At 32.1% G+C, this 20,193-nt stretch overlaps 3 protein-coding genes across 3 annotated transcripts; 1 reads left to right on the top strand and 2 right to left on the bottom strand.

The window, feature by feature from the left end:
• Positions 1–938: 938 nt before the first annotated feature.
• Positions 939–1,701, bottom strand: LOC141674484 (uncharacterized). The gene is made up of 3 exons (XM_074481187.1): positions 1,479–1,701; positions 1,162–1,388; positions 939–1,106 (listed from the first exon to the last, which is right to left on the bottom strand). Exons 1-3 carry the CDS (start codon positions 1,699–1,701, stop codon positions 939–941), a joined length of 618 nt encoding a protein of 205 aa, XP_074337288.1.
• A 5,550-nt stretch (positions 1,702–7,251) lies between these two features.
• LOC141672136 (uncharacterized) lies at positions 7,252–9,095 on the top strand. Its single transcript, XM_074478638.1, has one exon. The coding sequence runs from the start codon at positions 7,884–7,886 to the stop codon at positions 8,874–8,876; it is 993 nt and encodes a 330-aa protein (XP_074334739.1). The 5' UTR covers positions 7,252–7,883; the 3' UTR covers positions 8,877–9,095.
• Positions 9,096–11,182: 2,087 nt separating this feature from the next.
• Positions 11,183–19,142, bottom strand: LOC141671706 (PHD finger protein ALFIN-LIKE 4-like). The gene is made up of 5 exons (XM_074478020.1): positions 18,800–19,142; positions 18,615–18,647; positions 14,235–14,463; positions 12,792–12,924; positions 11,183–11,791 (listed from the first exon to the last, which is right to left on the bottom strand). The coding sequence occupies exons 1-5, from the start codon at positions 18,897–18,899 to the stop codon at positions 11,519–11,521; spliced, it is 768 nt and encodes a 255-aa protein (XP_074334121.1). The 5' UTR covers positions 18,900–19,142; the 3' UTR covers positions 11,183–11,518.
• Positions 19,143–20,193: the final 1,051 nt, after the last annotated feature.

Here is a 20,193-nt window from a genome sequence, read left to right as displayed (position 1 = left end):
TGTCAGGTTACCATTTATACAGAGTTTTCCTAAGACGGGTAAGAAATTTTAAATGGATTTTACTATAGAAACATATTAGAGCATCGTTTTCATTCACATTAAACGGTTTAAGATCTCGTAATTCAAATGATTCCTTAAATCACACCTAAAAGACTAAAAAAATAGTGGCATGAACATAATTTGTGATTTTAAGGTATAAAATACGATTAGGTGGGGGATGTAAAGTTTGTTATGGTGTGATGAAAGAGTATGTGACATACATAATTACGTGTGGGGTTTATGAGGAGTGGAAGATCATAGTAGTTCTACTTGTTGAGATACGCATAGAATATCCCAGTTGTTCTCTTAACTCTGTAGAAATATTACATCATTCTTAATAACGTTTATTAGGATCAAGAAATAACTGTTTATTTACTTGTTAAACTCATTAAATAGTTAAATAGTTAAATAGTTAAATAGTTTTATTCTTTACTCATCACATTCTTGTGTTAAAGAGTATATACATTGAGTCACTGATCTTGCTGACAGAAACTATGACTGGTGTTACTGTTATTTAGTACAGGGTCGGTTTGGTTCTCATCTGTTACAAACATCATGCATCTATAATCAGTGGTAATGGAAGATTTATATGTATCCTGGATTGCTTAAATAGTCATATCCCTTACTCCTATATGGCATTTGTACTATAACCGTTATGCTTAACATAAAGAGACAGAGGTTAAATTTATTAGCGTGAGTGTATTGTTCCATACTTGCATTCAGAATCAACTTCTTGGTGTGTAAATAAATCAAAGTTCTTTTTTCGAGCTCTACATTGAAATTAACAACCCGATCAATTTATACCCTAATTCTCTAAACAACAAGATGATACAAACACACCAGAAACATATACACATTATTAAGAATGTTAAACAATAAACACAATGAAAACTTACCAGCTATAAAGAGTAATTCGCCCACATTTGGGATGTTATAGAGTCACTAATATTCTCTCCTCTTTGAGTATCTTCGTCTTCATCTCTATGTTGTAGTTGTTCATTCGCACCTATATTTTCAATTTCTCGATCAACCTCAGCAAGTATCATATGATCGGGATCTTTCTTAATCTAGATAATTGTGCAAAATAAAACAAAATAAGATAATTAGAATTTGTGTCTTCACCCTATAGTTTGGTTCAGTTCCACTTGCTATGATTGGAAACCTCTTTTTTAGGACACCAAATGCACGCTCTATCGCGTTACGCAAAGAAGAATGTCTATGGTTGAACAATTCACGTGCATTTCTAGGTGGATTTTCAGAGTACTCTTTTAAGTGATAACGAACCTTTCTATAAGGCGTAATAAGTCCACTCTTCAACATAAATCCAGCATCAACGAGGTAGTACTTTCCTAAACAATGTACAAGGATTTATATAAGACAGTGGTTATATTAGCATCAATCATGTAGCATATATAAGAGGTAGATCAAATTGTAAATACCTTCTGGGATTTTGAGACAATGGTTCCTCGTCAGTGCATTTTTTATAATTCTAGAGTCTGAAGCAGTACCTTCCCGTCCAGCTAAAATATATGAGAACTTCAAGTCAAATGTACAAGCTGCTAATACATTTTGGGTTGGATAGTCCTTTCTTCCACGATATTTAACAGCTTCCGAAGATGAAACTTTTACACGGACATGAGTACCATCAATTGCACATATCATTCATAACATAAAAAGCGTCACTCTAATAACCCTAAATTTTATTATATTTCATTTACCTTAAAATATGGATAAAACCTAGCCTCAGTGACTATCTCCGAAGGAACTTGAAATCCATCTGGTTGAATGGGAAACTTATCCTCCAACTCGATAATTGCATTCAGTACATTATGGAAATGACGACTCACTGTAAAGAGAGTTGACAACTTGTTCCTCGACTGTTGCCCTAGTTGTTGGTCAAAGATTACCTTCTACAATTAACATCTTACACAAATCTAGAAATGCTCCGGGACTCATTCGTATTATACTTCGACAATAATGTGCATTCAAAAATAAATGAGCCAAAATCTCATTTCTAACCTTTTCTCTTTCAAGACTTAAAGAACGACTAATAATTTTATGCCTTCGCCGATTGGCAATTGAGCACGCCACAAGTATCAATGCATATATTCCCATTTTCTTATACTTTTTTCTTCTACATTGTTCACCCATCTACATTACCAACAAATAAATAAATAAAAATCAAAGCATGTTTCATGTAGGTACCATAAAATAGATGACAGCAAGAGCAAATCAATTCAACTGAGACAAGGTTTCTCTTACTCGGGAATACTAAGTCATTATTGGTCTAAGTTACTCACATTACAATTTATTTTACTCAAGGAAACAAGAAAAAATATTAGCAAAAAAAGCATATACACCAAAAAAAACATATATAACTTATATAATTTATTCTACTCAAGGAAATCATTTGTATCAAGTGGTATAAAAACTGACAGTGCTGGCTATCTGCACATATATGGTATACCACACAATTTCCTAATTCTTTTACAACGCATACAAAAAGTTCTTGCAGTAGAGAAGTTTGTTCTATAATGCATTACAAAGTATTAAATTATATAAGTCTGAAATTCAGAACAAAGCACGAATATCATGATGTATCACAACATAGAGGAAAGAAAGATGAACAAAATAAGTTTTACTATGGTGGCTATATTCTTGTTATAGAAATTTAGAATATACTCAAGTCATTACATTTTAACCCGCCAAATTCAATAAGATTGTTACCCTTATTGCCCAATAGAAATAAATTCCACCAACACATCAAAATTTCTCATTGTTTTCAATTAAGCATTATATATTTGCAAGATAAAACGAGAGAGAGAGGGGCGAGAGAGAGAGAGTACCGTTGAGATTTCCATGCCCGAGATGTTGATGGAGGAGCAGATCCGAGCGGAAGCAGAGAGGAGGCGAATGCGCAGTGAAATTGAGAAAAAGAAATAAGTGAATCTAACACCCCGATTTGGGGTGTTGAAAATGTTGGGCTTTGTTATAAGACATGAACCCTCCTTAACCCTCCAATAAATCCCCCTCAGCCCAGCCCTTGTAACAAAAATATTTCCCAAACATGGGTTGTTAAAACTCATTCCAACCCGGCCCAGCCCAACCCCCCTAACTCCCAATCCAAACAAGCCCTAAACGTTTGCCTTCGATATCTTTTATTATGACTTTCCCTCAACGAAGAAACACGGAGGGGGAAATTGATATTCAATTTATTAGTCTGGGCTTCCTAATTGCAAAATAGGCTCAACTCAACGATCTCATAATAACTCCAAGAGGGTGGTTGGAAATTCCAGGATTTTCGGTGAGTGCATGGTCGGAGTCAGAGCTGAGCAAAAAATCGAAATAAAATCGAAACTGAACCAAAACCGGTAAAAATCGATAAAAATTGAGCCGAATAAAACCGAGCTGAAATCAAAATCGAAAAAATAAAAACCGAACAGATTTCATGGGTCCGGTTCTGGTTATTAGTGAAAACTGAACCAGAAAAAACCGAAACAAACTGAATATTTAAATAAGCATATAATATTTAATAATTAAATAATTAAATAAATGTATATCATAGGAATAATTTTGGTTTAAATAAGCTGCTTCAGTGTTCAAGATATATTACCTAAATACATTAAAATTTTGATAAACAACTCTTTGAAAAATATAGGTATATCTTATGTGTTTTTACTTTTATTTTACTAAAATGTGCTATTGCGTTTATTTATAGAACCTAGTGTTAGTGTTAGTTTTAATTTAAATTGATCAATTGTATATGGCGGATAACAAAACATAACCATGCAGCTGAAATTGATGAGGCATACACTCCCATTACAAGTAAGAATAAGCACTCCAAAGGCACATTGAAGCACCAAGAGCCTGTGAAAATTAAGATCGCAGAAACTAATACTAATTCAGTTCTTCCAGCATCAGGTGCCGAAATAGGGTCAGAAGCTGCCATATCCCAAATGTAGTTAACTTTAAAATCACAAGTATAAGTAGTTTTGGTTTATAATTGTATTTTCATTTTCCAATTTTCATTTCATCCGGTTTTTTAACTGAAACTAAGCCGATTATAACCGAACCGGGATTTTTAAACTGAAACCGAATTCGAACCGGCGGTTGCGATTTTCGAATTTAGGAACCGAATATAGATATTTGCGGTTCTGGTTTTATCAAGAAACCGAGCCGAACTGGCACATGCTCTGCCCTAGCCGGAGTATTCATAATTATCCATGGTTGTCGTTGATTTTAATTTTACTTGAATCTTAGCAAAGTTCTTAAAGATTCTCGTAGAATTTTTGTTGATTTAAATAGAAATTTCGATAAATACTTTAAAAACTAATGTAATTTACTAAATTTTCAGAGGACATCCAAATTTATTAAAATCTAACATTTTATCAAATATAAAGATATAATTCTACTTTTAAATACTTTCTGAACTTTTTAAATTTCAAACTGAATATCATCAAATTTTAATGAAAAATTTCAAATCTTATTTAAAGAGCTCTAAATTTTAAATGACTTTTTTCTAACATCAACAAATTTTCTAAATGCAATTTAAATACATTAGCATTTTAAAATTTAAGAAAATCTTTTAAAATTTTGAATGAGTATAACCCCGGATTTCTTTTTGTTTTTAATTTCAACAAAATCAAAAGTCCCCACACTGGCACTACCTGTCAAGTACATTTGCACATGCCAAGTAAAGCCTTCGGCCAGATCCGAAATCTTACACCATAGGCCCCTTTTATTTTATGTAGTTGTGCCTTATCCGTTTAAAGGATCTTATTTGATTTATAAAAATGGAACTTAATCTAACTCATTTATTTCTTTTATCAAATACTCATCTTTTTCCTCTATGTGTTGAACACGTTTATTAATGCATATTTTTTATTATTAATATCTTTAATTTTGTATTAGTATTAAATATAAAAATTTTATTATATTAAAGTGCTCATAAATATGAATCCAACAAAATCACTTATGACTATGTTTGATCTTATGGATTAGATGTAAATTTGTAGTCAATTTCTTAACATGAACAATAAAAAAGTCAAAATAGGAAAAACATTTTGAAAAGGAAGGAGTAAGTAGTAACAGATAAAAAAAGCTACTCTTATAGCTGTAATAATTATAAAATTGGGGTTACTAGGTTTCCTAAATGGCAGTTTTCAACTGAAAATGTCATAATACTCTCCCTTCTTTATGTTGTTAAGATTCGATTTTGACAACATTTTAATATTCGGACGCTCATATGATAATAATTACATTTTTTATCCAAAACCTGAACTCTTTGTCGCAACTATCAAAATGCAATGTTGGACAAGGTTAGCACTCGGTTGGGGAATTTTAAAATAATTAATTTACGACTTAAAATGAATGAGTGAATTATAAGAGATACGTAGAAAAATACTTACTTCTTCCGTCCCGTTCGATTCTATATGTTTACTATTTTCACGTATTTCAAGATTTCTATAAAGTATAGTTTATAATATTTTTTAATTTTTTTTTAATAAAAGTTTAAATATAAAACTTTTATTCAGAAAAAAAAAATTAAAAAAATATTGTGGAGTTATGTTTTAAATAAGTATTGAAAAGTGTGACAAATAAGTGTTTGGATAATTTTACTTATAAGTCAGATTTTTCTTCTTAAATGAACTAAAATACATAATTATTAAATATAATTATCTTAATTCTTGAATTTTAAGTTAGATTAATATTTAAAAATATATATTTTAAAAATGAGGTTAATAAATCAGCGAAAAATCAAAATACGTTGGAAAAAAAGTACGCCGTTACCAACATACAACTTATGAGCTTATAAATTATAAATTTAACTTATAAATTGGGTCGACAAACACTTGTATATAAGGTGTTACAGACTAATGACTTATAAGTCGCTCGCTAAACAGGCTCTATATTGCTACTTAAAAATTCTCGTTACTAATTAATTTGTTTTTCCAATGTTGGACTAGACTATATTCCTAGCTAAAAATTCTCGTTGCTAATTTATTTTTTTCCTCTTAAGTCCTATTTGTCAAAGTTCTATCATTCAATGACAAATTTAGGTTGAAACATTTAAGGTTAAAAGTTATTACTAATTTTGCAATGTTAATTACAAATTCAAATAATTTTATCACTAAGTTTTAAATTGAAAACTAAAATTTAAAATGGCGCATTGTTAATTTATTCACATCAATCGACTTTTCTTATAATAACGTAAAACAACACAAAAAAAAGTGAATTCAGTGAAGCAACATCAAGTTGACAACTAACACTACAGACGAATTATGCAAACTATTTAAAGTTTAAACGAAGTTAAAAAAATATATGATTCCTGGTGCATAGAATCAATTATATATAAAAGAACTACTTTCTCCATTGTGGATAATTTTTTCAATTTTTTCTCACATAATTTAAATGATATAAACAATTCAAGGGACCGGGAAAAACAACGAATCGGTTCAAATCGGGTATTATAAAATTTAAACCAAATCTTTTGAGTTTCGGATTAGATCAGTTTATTTTTGGGTATCAAAATTTAAAATTATTGATATAGGAAAAAGTCATTAATTGCATTTATATAATAACTGAAATTTAAAAGATTAAATTGACAGGCAGTCAAAACACATTATATTATACGGGTTGAAGCAAATAAATTTAAAATATGTTAATTAAATAAATTTTTTTATCAAAAATGAAATTTCTTATGTAAATATGAAAAAGTTACATCTTAGCTGGTAAAATTTGATATTTAACTAGCAAAAATAAAAAAAATTGATATTTAGTAAATGAGTTATAATTTACTAAGTAAGTGTTAAAATTAATCTATTACTACTATAATAATAAAATAAAAATATATAAATTAAATATCTCACATCTAAAATATTATGCATAATAAAATAAGTAAACATTATATGTTATTTATATACTCCTTCCGTCTCAATTTACTTGTCCGGTTTGATTTTTATATGTAGTTTAGGATGTATTGACCTCATAGATATATTAATAATTTTTTATTTTTTTTGAATAAAAAATTTAAAAAATAATTGACGTATCAATACGGTCAATCCATCTTAAATTACGTGTAAAAACCCAAAACCGATCCGATCCGAACCGCGTACACCCCTATCTAAATATACTAACATGGAGTCCGTACATAAGTTAAAAGAACAGAAAAAATAAAAGCGGGCGGCCCATAAATAAACGAGCCACGCACTGAGCCCCCCACTGAAACTCATAGATCCACCACCACCCCATTCACCCACAGTTTATTCATCCAACCGGTAACCTCCGCCAATCCGTTAACCTCCACGTGTCAGTTCTCCTTCTGGATCCACGTAACCCCTTGTCTCCTTCCTTTCTCACTTGCTACTACAATCACTTTCTCTATATAACCCATTTCCTCTCAGCTCGCCATTCTCTAGATCCATCTTTTCCTCCTTTATTATCCTTTATATTTCCATTTCTATTTTTATTTCAATTAACTAAATATAATTAATTAAATAAATAAATTTCTGTTGTTTTATCTATATTTACTTCTACTACGCCGTCGCGTTTCAGATTCCGATGAACGGCGGCGTTTCTCCGGTGAGACTCTCACTTCAATCTAACTATCAAAACACTTGATCAGTTAATTTACACATACATACAATATATGTGTGTGTCTATATGTTTAATTAGTTAATTTCAGCTTGTTATTGATTTTAATAGTTTTTAGTTTAGAGTTAGAGTTTATAGATGTGTGGATTGATAGATAGTTTAGTTAATTTTAGGTTTTGAGATTTTTAGGATTTTTCGATATTTTTTTTTTTTTTGGGGTTTTTAGGGTTAGGATTGAGAAAGTGGCGAAAATGAGTTTAGGAACGGCTGAGGATGATTCAGCAACGGAAATTCATCTTCCAGCTGATATTGATTGGGAAATGCTCGATAAATCGAGGTTCTTCTTTCTCGGGGCAGCTCTTTTTTCAGCTGTGTCTGGCACTTTGTACCCTATGGTTGTGTTGAAAACTAGGCAACAAGTGTTGGTTAAGGATATGCCGTGTTTTAAGCTTGCGAGTCGGGTATTTAAGCAGGAGGGGTTTAGGGGGTTTTATAAGGGCTTCGGGACTTCGTTGATGGGTACTATTCCTGCTAGGGCGCTTTATATGGGGGCTCTTGAGGTTACCAAGAGTAGTGTGGGTACTGCTACTGTTAATTTGGGGGTTTCGGAGGTGAATGCTTCTGCCATTGCGAATGCTGCTGGTGGGGTGAGTGCTGCTATGGCGGCACAGCTGGTTTGGACTCCGATTGATGTTGTTAGTCAGAGATTGATGGTGCAAGGTGGGAGTAATGTGAATACTGTTAGGTACAATGGTGGGATTGATGCGTTTAGGAAAATTGTTGCTTCGGATGGGTTGAGAGGTCTTTATAGGGGATTTGGGATTTCGACTTTGACGTATGCTCCTTCCAATGCTGTGTGGTGGGCGTCTTATTCTGTTGCTCATAGGTTGATTTGGGGTGGTGTTGGGCCTTATTGTTGTAAGAAAGATGAAGGGTGTTATAGGCCGGGTTCGATGGCTGTGGTGGCGGTACAAGGGGTTAGTGCTGCTATGGCTAGTGGAGTTTCGGCTTTGATTACAATGCCGCTAGATACAGTTAAGACAAGACTGCAAGTTTTGGAAGGAGAGGGGCGGCCGACAATAGGTCAGACCGTTAAGAAGTTGGTTAAGGAAGGTGGATTGGGTGCTTGTTATAGAGGATTAGGGCCAAGGTGGGCTTCAATGTCTCTGTCTGCGACCACCATGATCACTACTTATGAGTTTCTTAAGAAAATGTCAGCGAAGAATCAAGAGGTGTTTGCTTAGCGGAAGTTTTTGGCGATTAAGAGCAAAGGAGAAAAGATACAAAAGGGAAAAAAGTTTAATTTGTTGCTGTTTTTGGAAATCAGATACTTCTATAACTTGGTTGCTTGTCATATGTTGATGACCTGCCTCTATGAATACCAATGTAAATATGTAAAGTTGTACTTGAGGTTTACTACCTTACTCTTATGATTAACAAGAAAATGAAATTACAATGTTCAATATTGTAAAGATAGTTAACCCTTGGTTTTAAATTTTGTTGATGTTCATACCACGTAACATGCATGTGAATTGCTAGAAGTTTGTTCCTTCTATCCAGCCTACATATATTGACCACAAAAATACTATATGCTGATTCAGTTAGATGCAGCAGATTGAGCAAATCAGGTGGTTTAGTAAGAGTGCATAAAAGGTTCAGCTAGTTACTAGTTCTGTGCATGATCTACTTGATAGGTGTAAATGAGTCAAGCTGTTCGAGCCGTAAAATATTTGAATTCGGCTCTTTAGTAATTGAGCCGAGCTAGAGCTATAAAAATTCATTTCAGTATGATGACATCTGATGATGTGCGTATACAGTGTTGGTTTTCAGGGGATACCCCGTTATTTATAATTGAAGTAAATAATTGATTGATTTATATGCAAGTAGTACTAATACTGATACATACTCCCTCAGTCCCCTTCAATTCTATATACTCCCTCTGTCCCTCCCATTTGTTTACACTTTCCTTTTTGGGATGTCCCATCCAATTGTTTACATTTCAAAACTTTCCAAAAATAGTAAAGTTTTTATAATTTTTAAATTAACTACATCCACTACTTTCCTCCACTATAACCACTTTATACATATAATATCAATCGGTCCCACTACTTTACTCATTTTTTCAACTTTTCTCCACTACTTTATCATTTTTCTTAAACTCCGCGCCCCATCCAAATGTAAACATTTGGGAGGGACGGAGGGAGTATTATTTTGAGCACGTTTTTCAATACTTGTTCAAAGTATAACTTCATAATTTTTTTTAATTTTTTTTTCTTTATAAAAGTTTCATGTTTAAACTTTTATTGAAAAAAAAGTTGAAAAAAATATTATGAAACAATACTTTATAAAAGTCACGAAATACGTGCAAATAATAAACGTATATAAATGAACGAGACGGAGGTAGTATCAGATTATGTTTAGTATGGAATTGAGACTTGAGAGTACAAATGTTGGGCAATCTGCCTCTACTTGAGTTCAAGAGGCAGAGATTACTAAGGCCCAATAGCAAGGAGGCTGGTCTGTTGGAATTTGAAAGGTCAATACACCAGTAGCCTCGTAAATAAATCGTCGAATGATCTGCGAACCTAATTTAATCCTTCAATTAAACTGATATGGTAGGAGACTAGTACTGCAAATGTGCAATAATAATAGTAACAAATAAACAGTTGACGTACGTGATTGTCACCGAGTACACTTAAAGTAATCAAATAAGTCTCGAGTGATATGGTTGTTTACCTAACAAAAGTGTACTCGTTAAAGGAGTAATAATCTTGATTACATTACTAAGAATTGACTTCACGGAGGGAGAAACAATTAATTAATTAATCAATATTAGAAAGATGCATTTTGCAAAGCGATTTTACCTCGTCAACCTATATTATATTTTCATTCATTGACAAGAACTCCGAATTGTACTTTTTAAGGAAACAACATAAAGAGAACTAAATTACATGTGTATGAGTGTATTCTACTCCCCCGTCCCAACGTTGGGTATAGACACGGAATTTAGAAAAAATATAAATTAGTGGTGTAATATAAGAAAAGTATGTAAGTGATGAGAATAAAAAATATTTAATATTTAAATTGGATATAGTGAAGAAAAATATTGGATAGTTAATTTTTATATTATAAAATTTTATTATTTTGGGTAACCTTTTTTTTTTATTTGAGAGCTACTTTGGGTAACTTTTAAAATGTAAACAAAGTGTTTAAAATTAGATTTTTTTTTGGAAATCAGATACTTGTATGACTTGGTTGCTTGTCATGTGTTGATGACCTGCCTCTATGAATACCAATGTAAATATGTAAAGTTGTACCAAAGGTGCCCATCTCACTCTTATGATTAACAAGAAAATCAAATTTAAAAGGGAAGGGACATCAAAAAAAAAGCAAGTGCAAAGAATTGTATGAGCAGAGCATGTATCTGTCAAGACAGTATCACATTAAGTAACGAATAAACATATAATATTTTACGAAAAATGTAAGTCTCAACTCTAAGAATATGTCACATTTTTCTCTTTAACTATGAAACGAATGACTTCTTCTGATATGGACAAAGGAACACTAAGCTTAATTATTGTTTAAAATGTTTTTCAGAGAACAAATTTTCTAGTTCCCACAATTAACATAAACTCTAACGAAGAAAATAAGCATCCTGATTGTAGCATCTTAAAGTTGACAAAGAAAACAACATGATGGCAACCTACACACTAACAATTTTAAAACACAGAAGCTACACATTAAATTGCAGGACTTGGAGAACTACACAACTTCTAAGACTGATAATCAAGATTCTTGTTTTCCTTGACGAGATCAGAACCCACAGATCAGACATTAGCATGAACCGAATATAAAGAGTGAGGGAGTCCTGCCGTTCCGTTTACAGTCAAACACGTGCCCTTTTGTTGCTGCAAGAAGGGCATTTGTACTGCTTGATATGCTCAGCCCTGGCTGGGGTGATCTTGACACACTTCCCGTGGAACCACTTCTCACAGATGTCGCAGCAGATCCAGAACTCATCCTGTCCATAATTCTCGCCACATGCTCCACATAATGCGTCACCGTGTTCATCTTCCTCTTCTTCCTCGCCTTCATCATCCTCATCATCGTCTTTTGGTTCCGGTCCTTTTGGAAACTTGACTTCAGACTCTGTGACCCGCTATTTATCATGAATTTTTAACATAAAAAAGTTTAGTTATACAGCTAAAATCCCACACATAAACAAAATCTAGTGAACCAAAGAGTAATATGTTTATCAAGTTCCTATCTGTTACATACTTAAGAAACCTGAAACCGCAAAGAGGGAATGCAGTTCAAAGAAGCTGAAACCGCAAAGAGGGAATGTAGTTACTAATGTCATTCTCATATAAGAATTAATAGATGAAAGGGAGGGTGGCGATGATGGTCTTGGTTCCCATAACGTATATAGCTCACTATCCAGAGGGTTATCACATTAAAGATGGCTCACCAAACATGATACAGACAAATTTTGTAAAACACGAATTAAGGTTTTTATAACAATTAATGGATGTCCCAATATTGCGACACTAGATAAGAAAACAAATACTCAGCATATGCACACAATAATAAGATATACTTCTAGATTCTAGAGATACAACAAATAAATGCCAACAATGACATGCTTGACTTAGACGTACACTAGAAATAATATAAACTGATGGTGCCTGACCCTCTCCGATCCAATATAAATAATCACATGCGTAACTGTCCGCAGTTTAGGATACATGCAAAATATGACTATTAGGTCAACTTCACAGAAACTGAATAACAAAAAATTAAACGCTTCTATTTTTTCAAATCACAAGGTTACCTCCCCCAATTTGTTAAGTTGTTAACCACTATTACTTACCACAAACGGTGGATAAAATCAATTAGTTACTTCTACTTCCTGATTCGCAATAGTACAATTCCGAGATTTTAATTTTACTTTAAGTTCTTCAGTCATCCAGGGCTGTTCCTTAAGTTATGCATTTCAATTATTTGAGGGATCTAGCTACCTCATAATATCACAAACTTTCCCCATCAAACAATTAAATTTAATAATAAACGGGGGTCAAATTTTCAAGACGCAGGATAGAGGATCTAGCAATAACATTATTTAGATTACGGAGTTAGAATGAGACGAGAAACTTTCCCACCTTAGGATTTGACTTGGATTTGCTATTGCTATGATTTGACATAGCTGATTTCTCCTTTGACTGCTTCTTAGAAGCTCCCGTCACAGCTTCAAATATTGTTGGGAGGTCATTTATCATATTAAAGAGTCTCTTTCTGCACATACGATACAAGTAAGATGCAAAATATGAAGTTTATTAGACCTTAGCATGAGTCATCCTGTAAGAGAATACAAAACCAGCAACTTTTAGCTAGCACTGTAGAACTATCTATTTTGGTTGTTTCTAAGATCAGTGCAGGTCAACTTATAAGCACAACGTATGAATTAGCGAGGATACTTTTCCTTCTTTGCTCCAACCAGATACAACATTGCTTTAGGTACATAATAATTATGTATTTACTTTAAGCAATGTGAAATGGCAGCTAAAAAGTTGTTTTACTGCAATATGAGATTATTAAAATTAATATGCCAAAAGTATTAAAGCATTTATGTAATGACTCGTCTGAAACACTGCTGTTGGCTTGGCCTGCCTCCGTAAAAGAATATTATTCAGTTTTGAAATAGCTAATGCCTAACTAAGAATAACTGTTAAGTGAACTGGATGACTTGCATGGACAATAGCTGGATAACATACCATTTCAATGTCCTGTGTGTTCACAGGAACTCATTGGGCTCTAAATTACTGAATCTACTATATAACGCTTTCTCATAGGCAGTGCGACCATCATCCTAGAATAACTATAGGTCATAGTCTACAAACCAGATAGATTGTGTAGAAGACAGGAACAATCTTTCAGCATGAATAGTATAAAATATAAAATGGATACATAGTTTAATAATGGTGAACTTATCTGAGGAAAATTCCAACTGGATTATATAAAGTAGAACACCATTTGTCAAATTAATTGAAAAAAAATTTGTGCCCAAAATACCCTTTCAAATGTGCCTTGAAATTTGCCCTTACTGCTCTACGGAATTGCTAGATTTAGAATAATCTACGGCAGGTATTAACAAAATTTCTTTAAACAGAAACGCACATAGCTGTTAAAAAACTATGTGACAATATCACTACATGATTGAGCAGGTGCAAAACTTGAGACATTAAAATGAAAACTAGCTGTTATGCAAGTCTTCGTACAACAAAAGACAATGAAAAGGAGATATTTTCTTCTATTTCTGCAAAATTAGTAACCTTAAGGTGGACAGCAAAACTGCAACAGACTTGGGGTACAGTCCTTGTGTTCAATGAATAAGAATTTCTCCAAGCGGATTTTGTAAGAGGCAATCACTAAATTTACTGGAAAATTCAGCACAGTGGATGAGTCGGATGATTACTGAGGACATATAAGTTCCCTACTGTATACCACTAAATCTCCCCCCCCCCCATATACATACAAAACACGTAAAGTGACAGCATAGCTAACATAAGGAAAGTAAAATGTATGTATAGTCAAACTATGGTTACCTGTCAGCTTTATCAAATCCAAATCGAGCACCAAAGTAAAATGCGACAGCAAGTAGCCATGCATCACTGTGGACTGCAACCAAAGACAACCAATCCTTCTCTTGCATCCCATCTCTGGCAAAGTTGATACCAAGTGCAGGCTCTGGAAGCTCTGGCGGGACTTCTTCTGCAGGTAAATTGACTTCCCACCGCTCATTGGGAAACCCATAAAGGCACAAATTTTCCTTCTCTGTAATTCAACAGAGAGACGACTTTCCCAAATATATTAAAACTTTCAACAAAAATTGAGATTTAAAAAAAGAGTGTAACATCAGTAAGCAATTAAGATTGTGCAAACAATTAGTAAAGAGTAAACAAAGACTTTCTCATACACCTACATAAAGCTAAATGACATGTAAAGGAAGTTCAAAGGCAATTAATTACAACTTGTAAGATATTAAACAGCCACAGAACTTGCTCCAGACTAAATAGTGTCAAACTACTAGTTTGCAATTATAGATTTATAGTTCAGTAAATAACAAATAATTGGTGAAGATAGAGGTTCCCTTCGGCCAATACTGAGCAGACAAGATAGACAAGAATAGATCAATCAAAATAAGGACATATTTCAGATGACAAATACAACAATAAAGTACATATGATATCTGCATTCTTTGAGGAATATGAATGGCCATATACTGATCAAACAACCGAAGCCTAATCACGATAATCGAGTTCAAACTGCTCATGGGAGGTCTATAGGCAAAACAATGTCAATCTCTATTTTTATACAATATGTTTAAGAACACTCCTAAAGGCTAAAAGAGCTAAATAATGTACACCATTTTGAGACCTGGCTTACATCTCACTATCTCAGCTTCAAAAAACCACTATTTTTTTTTGAAGTTTGTCAATAATACTGACATACTTCTACCTATAATTTTCTACTTGATAAACATCCCAGATGTTCCAGTACCTTCATGTCCATTCTAAACAGGGGTATAATAAGATTAGAGATCATAGTTTAATCATCAAAAGACATATAGCCTGATATTAACAGATTAAGGCTAGGTATCTCATAAGTGAAAAGAACTAGACCTTGAAATCATAAGCAGCAATGCAACAGCAGAAAGTTGGCCGGGTAAATTTATAAGATTTATAAAACACTTTATCTGACTCGAGCTTTCAAGTAATTACCACTGGTATTTTCAGGTATGCGTTGTGACTCATGTCATATAGGGATGTAGGTTACCAGATATGAATTTTAAACTGGACAAAGTAAGAAGAGGCTAAAAGTATCGCACAAATATGCAGTAAATCCAAGAAAATATTCAATCACATGTCAAAGTGTTATTACTGTGTGCAAAAACTGTGACAACGTGATTACTCATACTCATTTAATAGGCACCTGCTAGAAACCCGATGACTTAATAAGATAAGATCTGTTTGAATTTTTCAGACAAGGAGTTGAGAGGAGCAGGTGCTTAAGCATTTAGAAGAAATAATTATAGATAAAAGAGAATTGTAGATATCCACAGCAGGAGAAAAATCGATCTTCCCCATAAGTTGGAGCACTGGATATCATTACCATGATTATATTGAATTAATCAACACTTTACAAAGGTCAACTACGATACCAAAAAAGAGCAAGAAAGCAAATGTCAGAACTAGTTGTAAAAAAAAGCTTGAGGGGGACAAGGAGCACTGATCATCAGATACTATAACTTTTGAAGGTCTAAGATTTAGGAAGGAACACTGTAATCATGAATTTTTAACTTTCAATCATATTATAAAGGCTACCTTTGTTTACAATGGTCAATAGAATTTTTATAGATAAATTTAGTTTTTACACTTTTTTAGAACATGGAAACTTTATTTACAAGGATATATTTATGCAACAGTGACCACCAGATAACTATAAGTTCACATTTAATAACGTTCCACATTAAAAAAATGTAAAAATGGAACACTTTGATCGTCAATCTTTACATTTAATATGTACATATATATATATATATATATATATATATTATAACTAGCTTAAAACCCGTGCATCAACGGACTGTACAATTTTTTTTAATATTACATATTTTAAAAAAATACTTGAATTCAATTCTTAATTTTGTTAATTTAAAACTTTAAATGATATGACTTCATGATAATTATATAAGTAAACGTATATGTTCATGACTTTTTACAACATTTAAACTTATTTAAAGTGATAACATTGGTAAGGGGAAAATATTATTATAATGAAATTATTATTTTATTGAGTGTAAAAATATAATGTCTTCATTATCTTGGTACCTTAAAAAACTATTATTTTAACATGGTGATTACTTAATCGATTAACTATAAATCTATAAAAGATATTTGAAAAAAACAATATTACTAATTGAACGATATAGTTTTATTGAAAATTCTAAGTGTATTTAAAAAAAGTTATGTTTTAAATAAAATTAGATTTTTTATTTCACATGAATAGGATACGAATTATACTTGGTCTAATATTAATTTGATTTATCTCGGATCAGTAATTTACATTATTTTATTTTAGCCTGACCAAATTAAACTAATTATTTTTAGTTTAATTTTATTTTTTTTAAATTCCGGATCAATGAGATAATTTTGTTTTAGACTGAATAGTTAGTATATATGTTTTTTTTGTTGGTCGAATTGTATTTTTATTTTAGTTTTGTGTTAGTCTGAATCAATTATATAATGTAGTCTTTTTATCCTGGATAAATAAAGTATGTTATTTTGTTTATCCAAGTTCATTAGTATAATTTTTGTAGGAGGATTGATAGTATTATTATTTTATCTTAGTCCGAGTCACATTATATATCAACCAAATCTTAAGAATTATATTTAGTTGGTTTAAATTTAATTTAGCCCGAAGTAACAAATTAGAATGATATAGAACTCGATATGAATTAAAATATAAATTGGTATAAGAAGTTGAATTTAATATAAATTATAGTAATATAGAGTTCGATATAAAGTAGAATTGAAACTGGTAAAATAATAGAGGAAGTTGACTTCAATATCAATTATAATTAGAATTGATCGACCCAATAATTAGAAATAGAACAATTAAGTAAGGGTAATTAAGTAAATTCAGAAAGTACCGACCGACCGACTACCAAACTTCTAAGGTTTCGTCTATTATAATATAGTATAGATTGCTTCCAGTTAGAAAATTAAAATTACTGCTCCGCCCTCAAACTGATGACAATTTCAGATCTCAGGTAACTTACGAAATTAAAGTAAGATAAGTTTTCTAAATTCACCCCAAATCTGTAAAGTCGGCAACAAGGAAAATGGCATGTACTTCACAAGACTCTGATCACTCAATATATATTACTAAAAGAAAGTATCACTTTCCGTTAACAAATATTAATTTGTTCATTTCGTTGGACAAATATTGGCATAGCTGGTAAAATTGAGAATAGATTAAGTAATTATTAAATATCATTCAGACAATTACCATATATCAAGGAAATAGATTTCCTAATCAAACAACCAAACGGTATTACATAATCAGAACATAGACAAGGACCGGAGAAAGAGCAAGTTCAATATGACAAGCTAATAAGGCAACTGATCTAACATAAAAACGTTATCTAAGCTCGCCTTCAGGATCTGAGCCCTGACATACATACAAGTGCAAACATATTTAAAAACTCTATGTAGTTGGTGTGCACAAGGATATTCCACATAATAAAAGACCAAGATTATTCGTTAAAATCGAAATTTCATTTATAAACCAAATTCAAAAATATAGACAGAGTCCGACACTTGGGGAATTTTCAAATTGGACACTAAAGGCTAGTCTGGTTAACTTAGCATCTACACCCTATAATATGGAGTTCTCCACAAAATTAAAAGTTGGAAAGAAAATTAACACAATAACGGTCTTGTGGAAATAATAAATATTGGTCAATTCAAGTAAACTTAAAACAAAAAGAAGGAACCTATCTATCACAAAAGACAAATTGCTTTAATTCACTTAGCATACCCGAAAACAACTCATGTTCAATCAGCGGAAACCAAATTAGCAAACACTGCAAGCGCAATGCCGATTTAGCATGCACTGCGAGCACATTGTTGATTTTGGCATGTAATGCAATTTTTTATTTTTTTTCCCAGCAGGCATGTTATGTAATTTAAATGTAATATGTATTACGAATCTTATCTTGACAAGCATAAACCCACATGAACATAATTCACATTTTGAGATGAATAATTAAAGAAAGCACACACATTAACACATATAAACATTTATTAACATGCATAAATAGGTAATATTAAATTAAACTCAACATTAATCACAGTCAAACTGTAATCAATCTTTTACACAAAAGGTAATAAAATTAATAATCTCAAGTGAATAAAACTAACCAGGGTCACACTGCTGGTAAAATTCTTCAACATCTACAAGAAAACCCAGAAACATCACATCAAAATCACAACAAATTCACATAATTTCAAGAACTAAAACAAACAAACACCCACAAATTAAATCAAAAAACCCAGAAAAACCCATATCACAAAAATTGCAAAAAAAAATAATAATTAAGAAGTACCAGTAGTAAGGGCCTTAATCATTCCAGCTCTACGACTCTTGAAATCCCTGAAAACCTCTTCAACAGTTCTTGGATTGTACTGTTGACCACTTCCATCCATGGTTGTTGTATGTATAAATTAAATTTGTAAGTATAATTTATACGAGAATGGAGGATGAAAAATGTTTACTGGGAAACAAGAGTAAAAACAAAGGGGGAAATGTTAAGAAAATAATTTGACCTTGTTGCTGCTACTGCTGTTGCAGATGATACAATAGAATATATTTTAGTATTTATTTTATGTGAAAGAATGATCATGGGACTGCAGTAGGTTGATTAACTAGATTTCATACAACAGTGTTGAGTCCGGGGATGAGGGTTTGGATCTTAGGCCCACTTTATTAAAGCCCTGAAATTTGAATAAGAATTAGTCAATATTGGATGTTGACTTTGGCCCGGTAGTCTTTTTTTTGTGGGTTTGGGTAGATTACTAATCCGGTTTTCGATTTTCTCCGTGGACCGATTCCTCGACATAGTCCGACCAAACATGCTTTTAGACCGAAAAGGATAAAATGTGCGTGGATCATATTTCCACCTTTGAAAGAATAGGGAAGTTGTTTTCGTGAAAATTATTGACTTAATACATAATAATATAACGAGTGAGACATAATTACATTTATATGCGTAAAGAATAACATATAAATACTCTGAAAATTCCAATAATTTAAAAAATATGTAACATTTATTAGATAGAAAGTTAATACATGAACTGACTGATGAAAGGGAATTTTAAAAAAATTCTGTTAGAGTCGTTATGCAAGAACGCACTTGACAGTTTTAAATTTGGACCCAAATTATTATTCATGAATTCTTTACTTTTCAAACATATGTTGACTGTTGTGTTTGTGGATGTCTATACTCAAAATACTCATTTTATCAAATAATCTTGTCAAATTTTTTCGATTTGATTATCATGCAGGATTTCCCTGCAGTCTATACGTGTTAGTTATCCTTGTAGAATTTCATCAATAAATAAACTGAATTCCTAATCCAACAGATAAGGCTTCATTGAATTCCAAAAGTTGTTTGTTCAATAATGTGTAATTACCTATATTTGTGCTTTTATAATATTGAAGTATAAATGTCTATATTTTTTTATACGATCTCTCCTTCTTTCTCATTTGTTCGTTAAGTGTTATTTACTCTGACACATCACTAATATGTATCCAATAAGAAAAAGATTGTGCTTCGTGCGGTTCATATATATTTTAAAAAGTGAATATAAAGAAAAGGATGAATGACATTGTAGCAATATAGGCTTGTAAATAACTTTTTTAATTTTATTTTTGAATTTTAAAAATTATGGAAGTATGATAATGGGGTGGAAAACCTTTATGTTACATATGCGATAATAT

This window comes from Apium graveolens, chromosome 7, assembly GCF_009905375.1.
Source record: "Apium graveolens cultivar Ventura chromosome 7, ASM990537v1, whole genome shotgun sequence".
In the NCBI taxonomy this organism is placed as follows: domain Eukaryota; kingdom Viridiplantae; phylum Streptophyta; class Magnoliopsida; order Apiales; family Apiaceae; genus Apium; species Apium graveolens.
This window is presented reverse-complemented; position numbering and strand designations above follow the sequence as displayed.

Excerpts from the sequence above, each read along its gene's own strand:
- LOC141674484 (XM_074481187.1), bottom strand. The coding sequence starts at position 1,701 with ATGATATGTGCAATTGATGGTACTCATGTCCGTGTAAAAGTTTCATCT. Across the intron at positions 1,389-1,478 it reads TTGTCTCAAAATCCCAGAAG|GAAAGTACTACCTCGTTGAT; the intron begins GTATTTACAATT and ends TACATTGTTTAG. Across the intron at positions 1,107-1,161 it reads GAACTGAACCAAACTATAGG|ATTAAGAAAGATCCCGATCA; the intron begins GTGAAGACACAA and ends ACAATTATCTAG.
- LOC141672136 (XM_074478638.1), top strand. The coding sequence starts at position 7,884 with ATGAGTTTAGGAACGGCTGAGGATGATTCAGCAACGGAAATTCATCTT.
- LOC141671706 (XM_074478020.1), bottom strand. The coding sequence starts at position 18,899 with ATGGATGGAAGTGGTCAACAGTACAATCCAAGAACTGTTGAAGAGGTT. Across the intron at positions 14,464-18,614 it reads TTACCAGCAGTGTGACCCTG|AGAAGGAAAATTTGTGCCTT; the intron begins GTTAGTTTTATT and ends GTTGAATTACAG. Across the intron at positions 12,925-14,234 it reads GGATTTGATAAAGCTGACAG|AAAGAGACTCTTTAATATGA; the intron begins GTAACCATAGTT and ends TCGTATGTGCAG.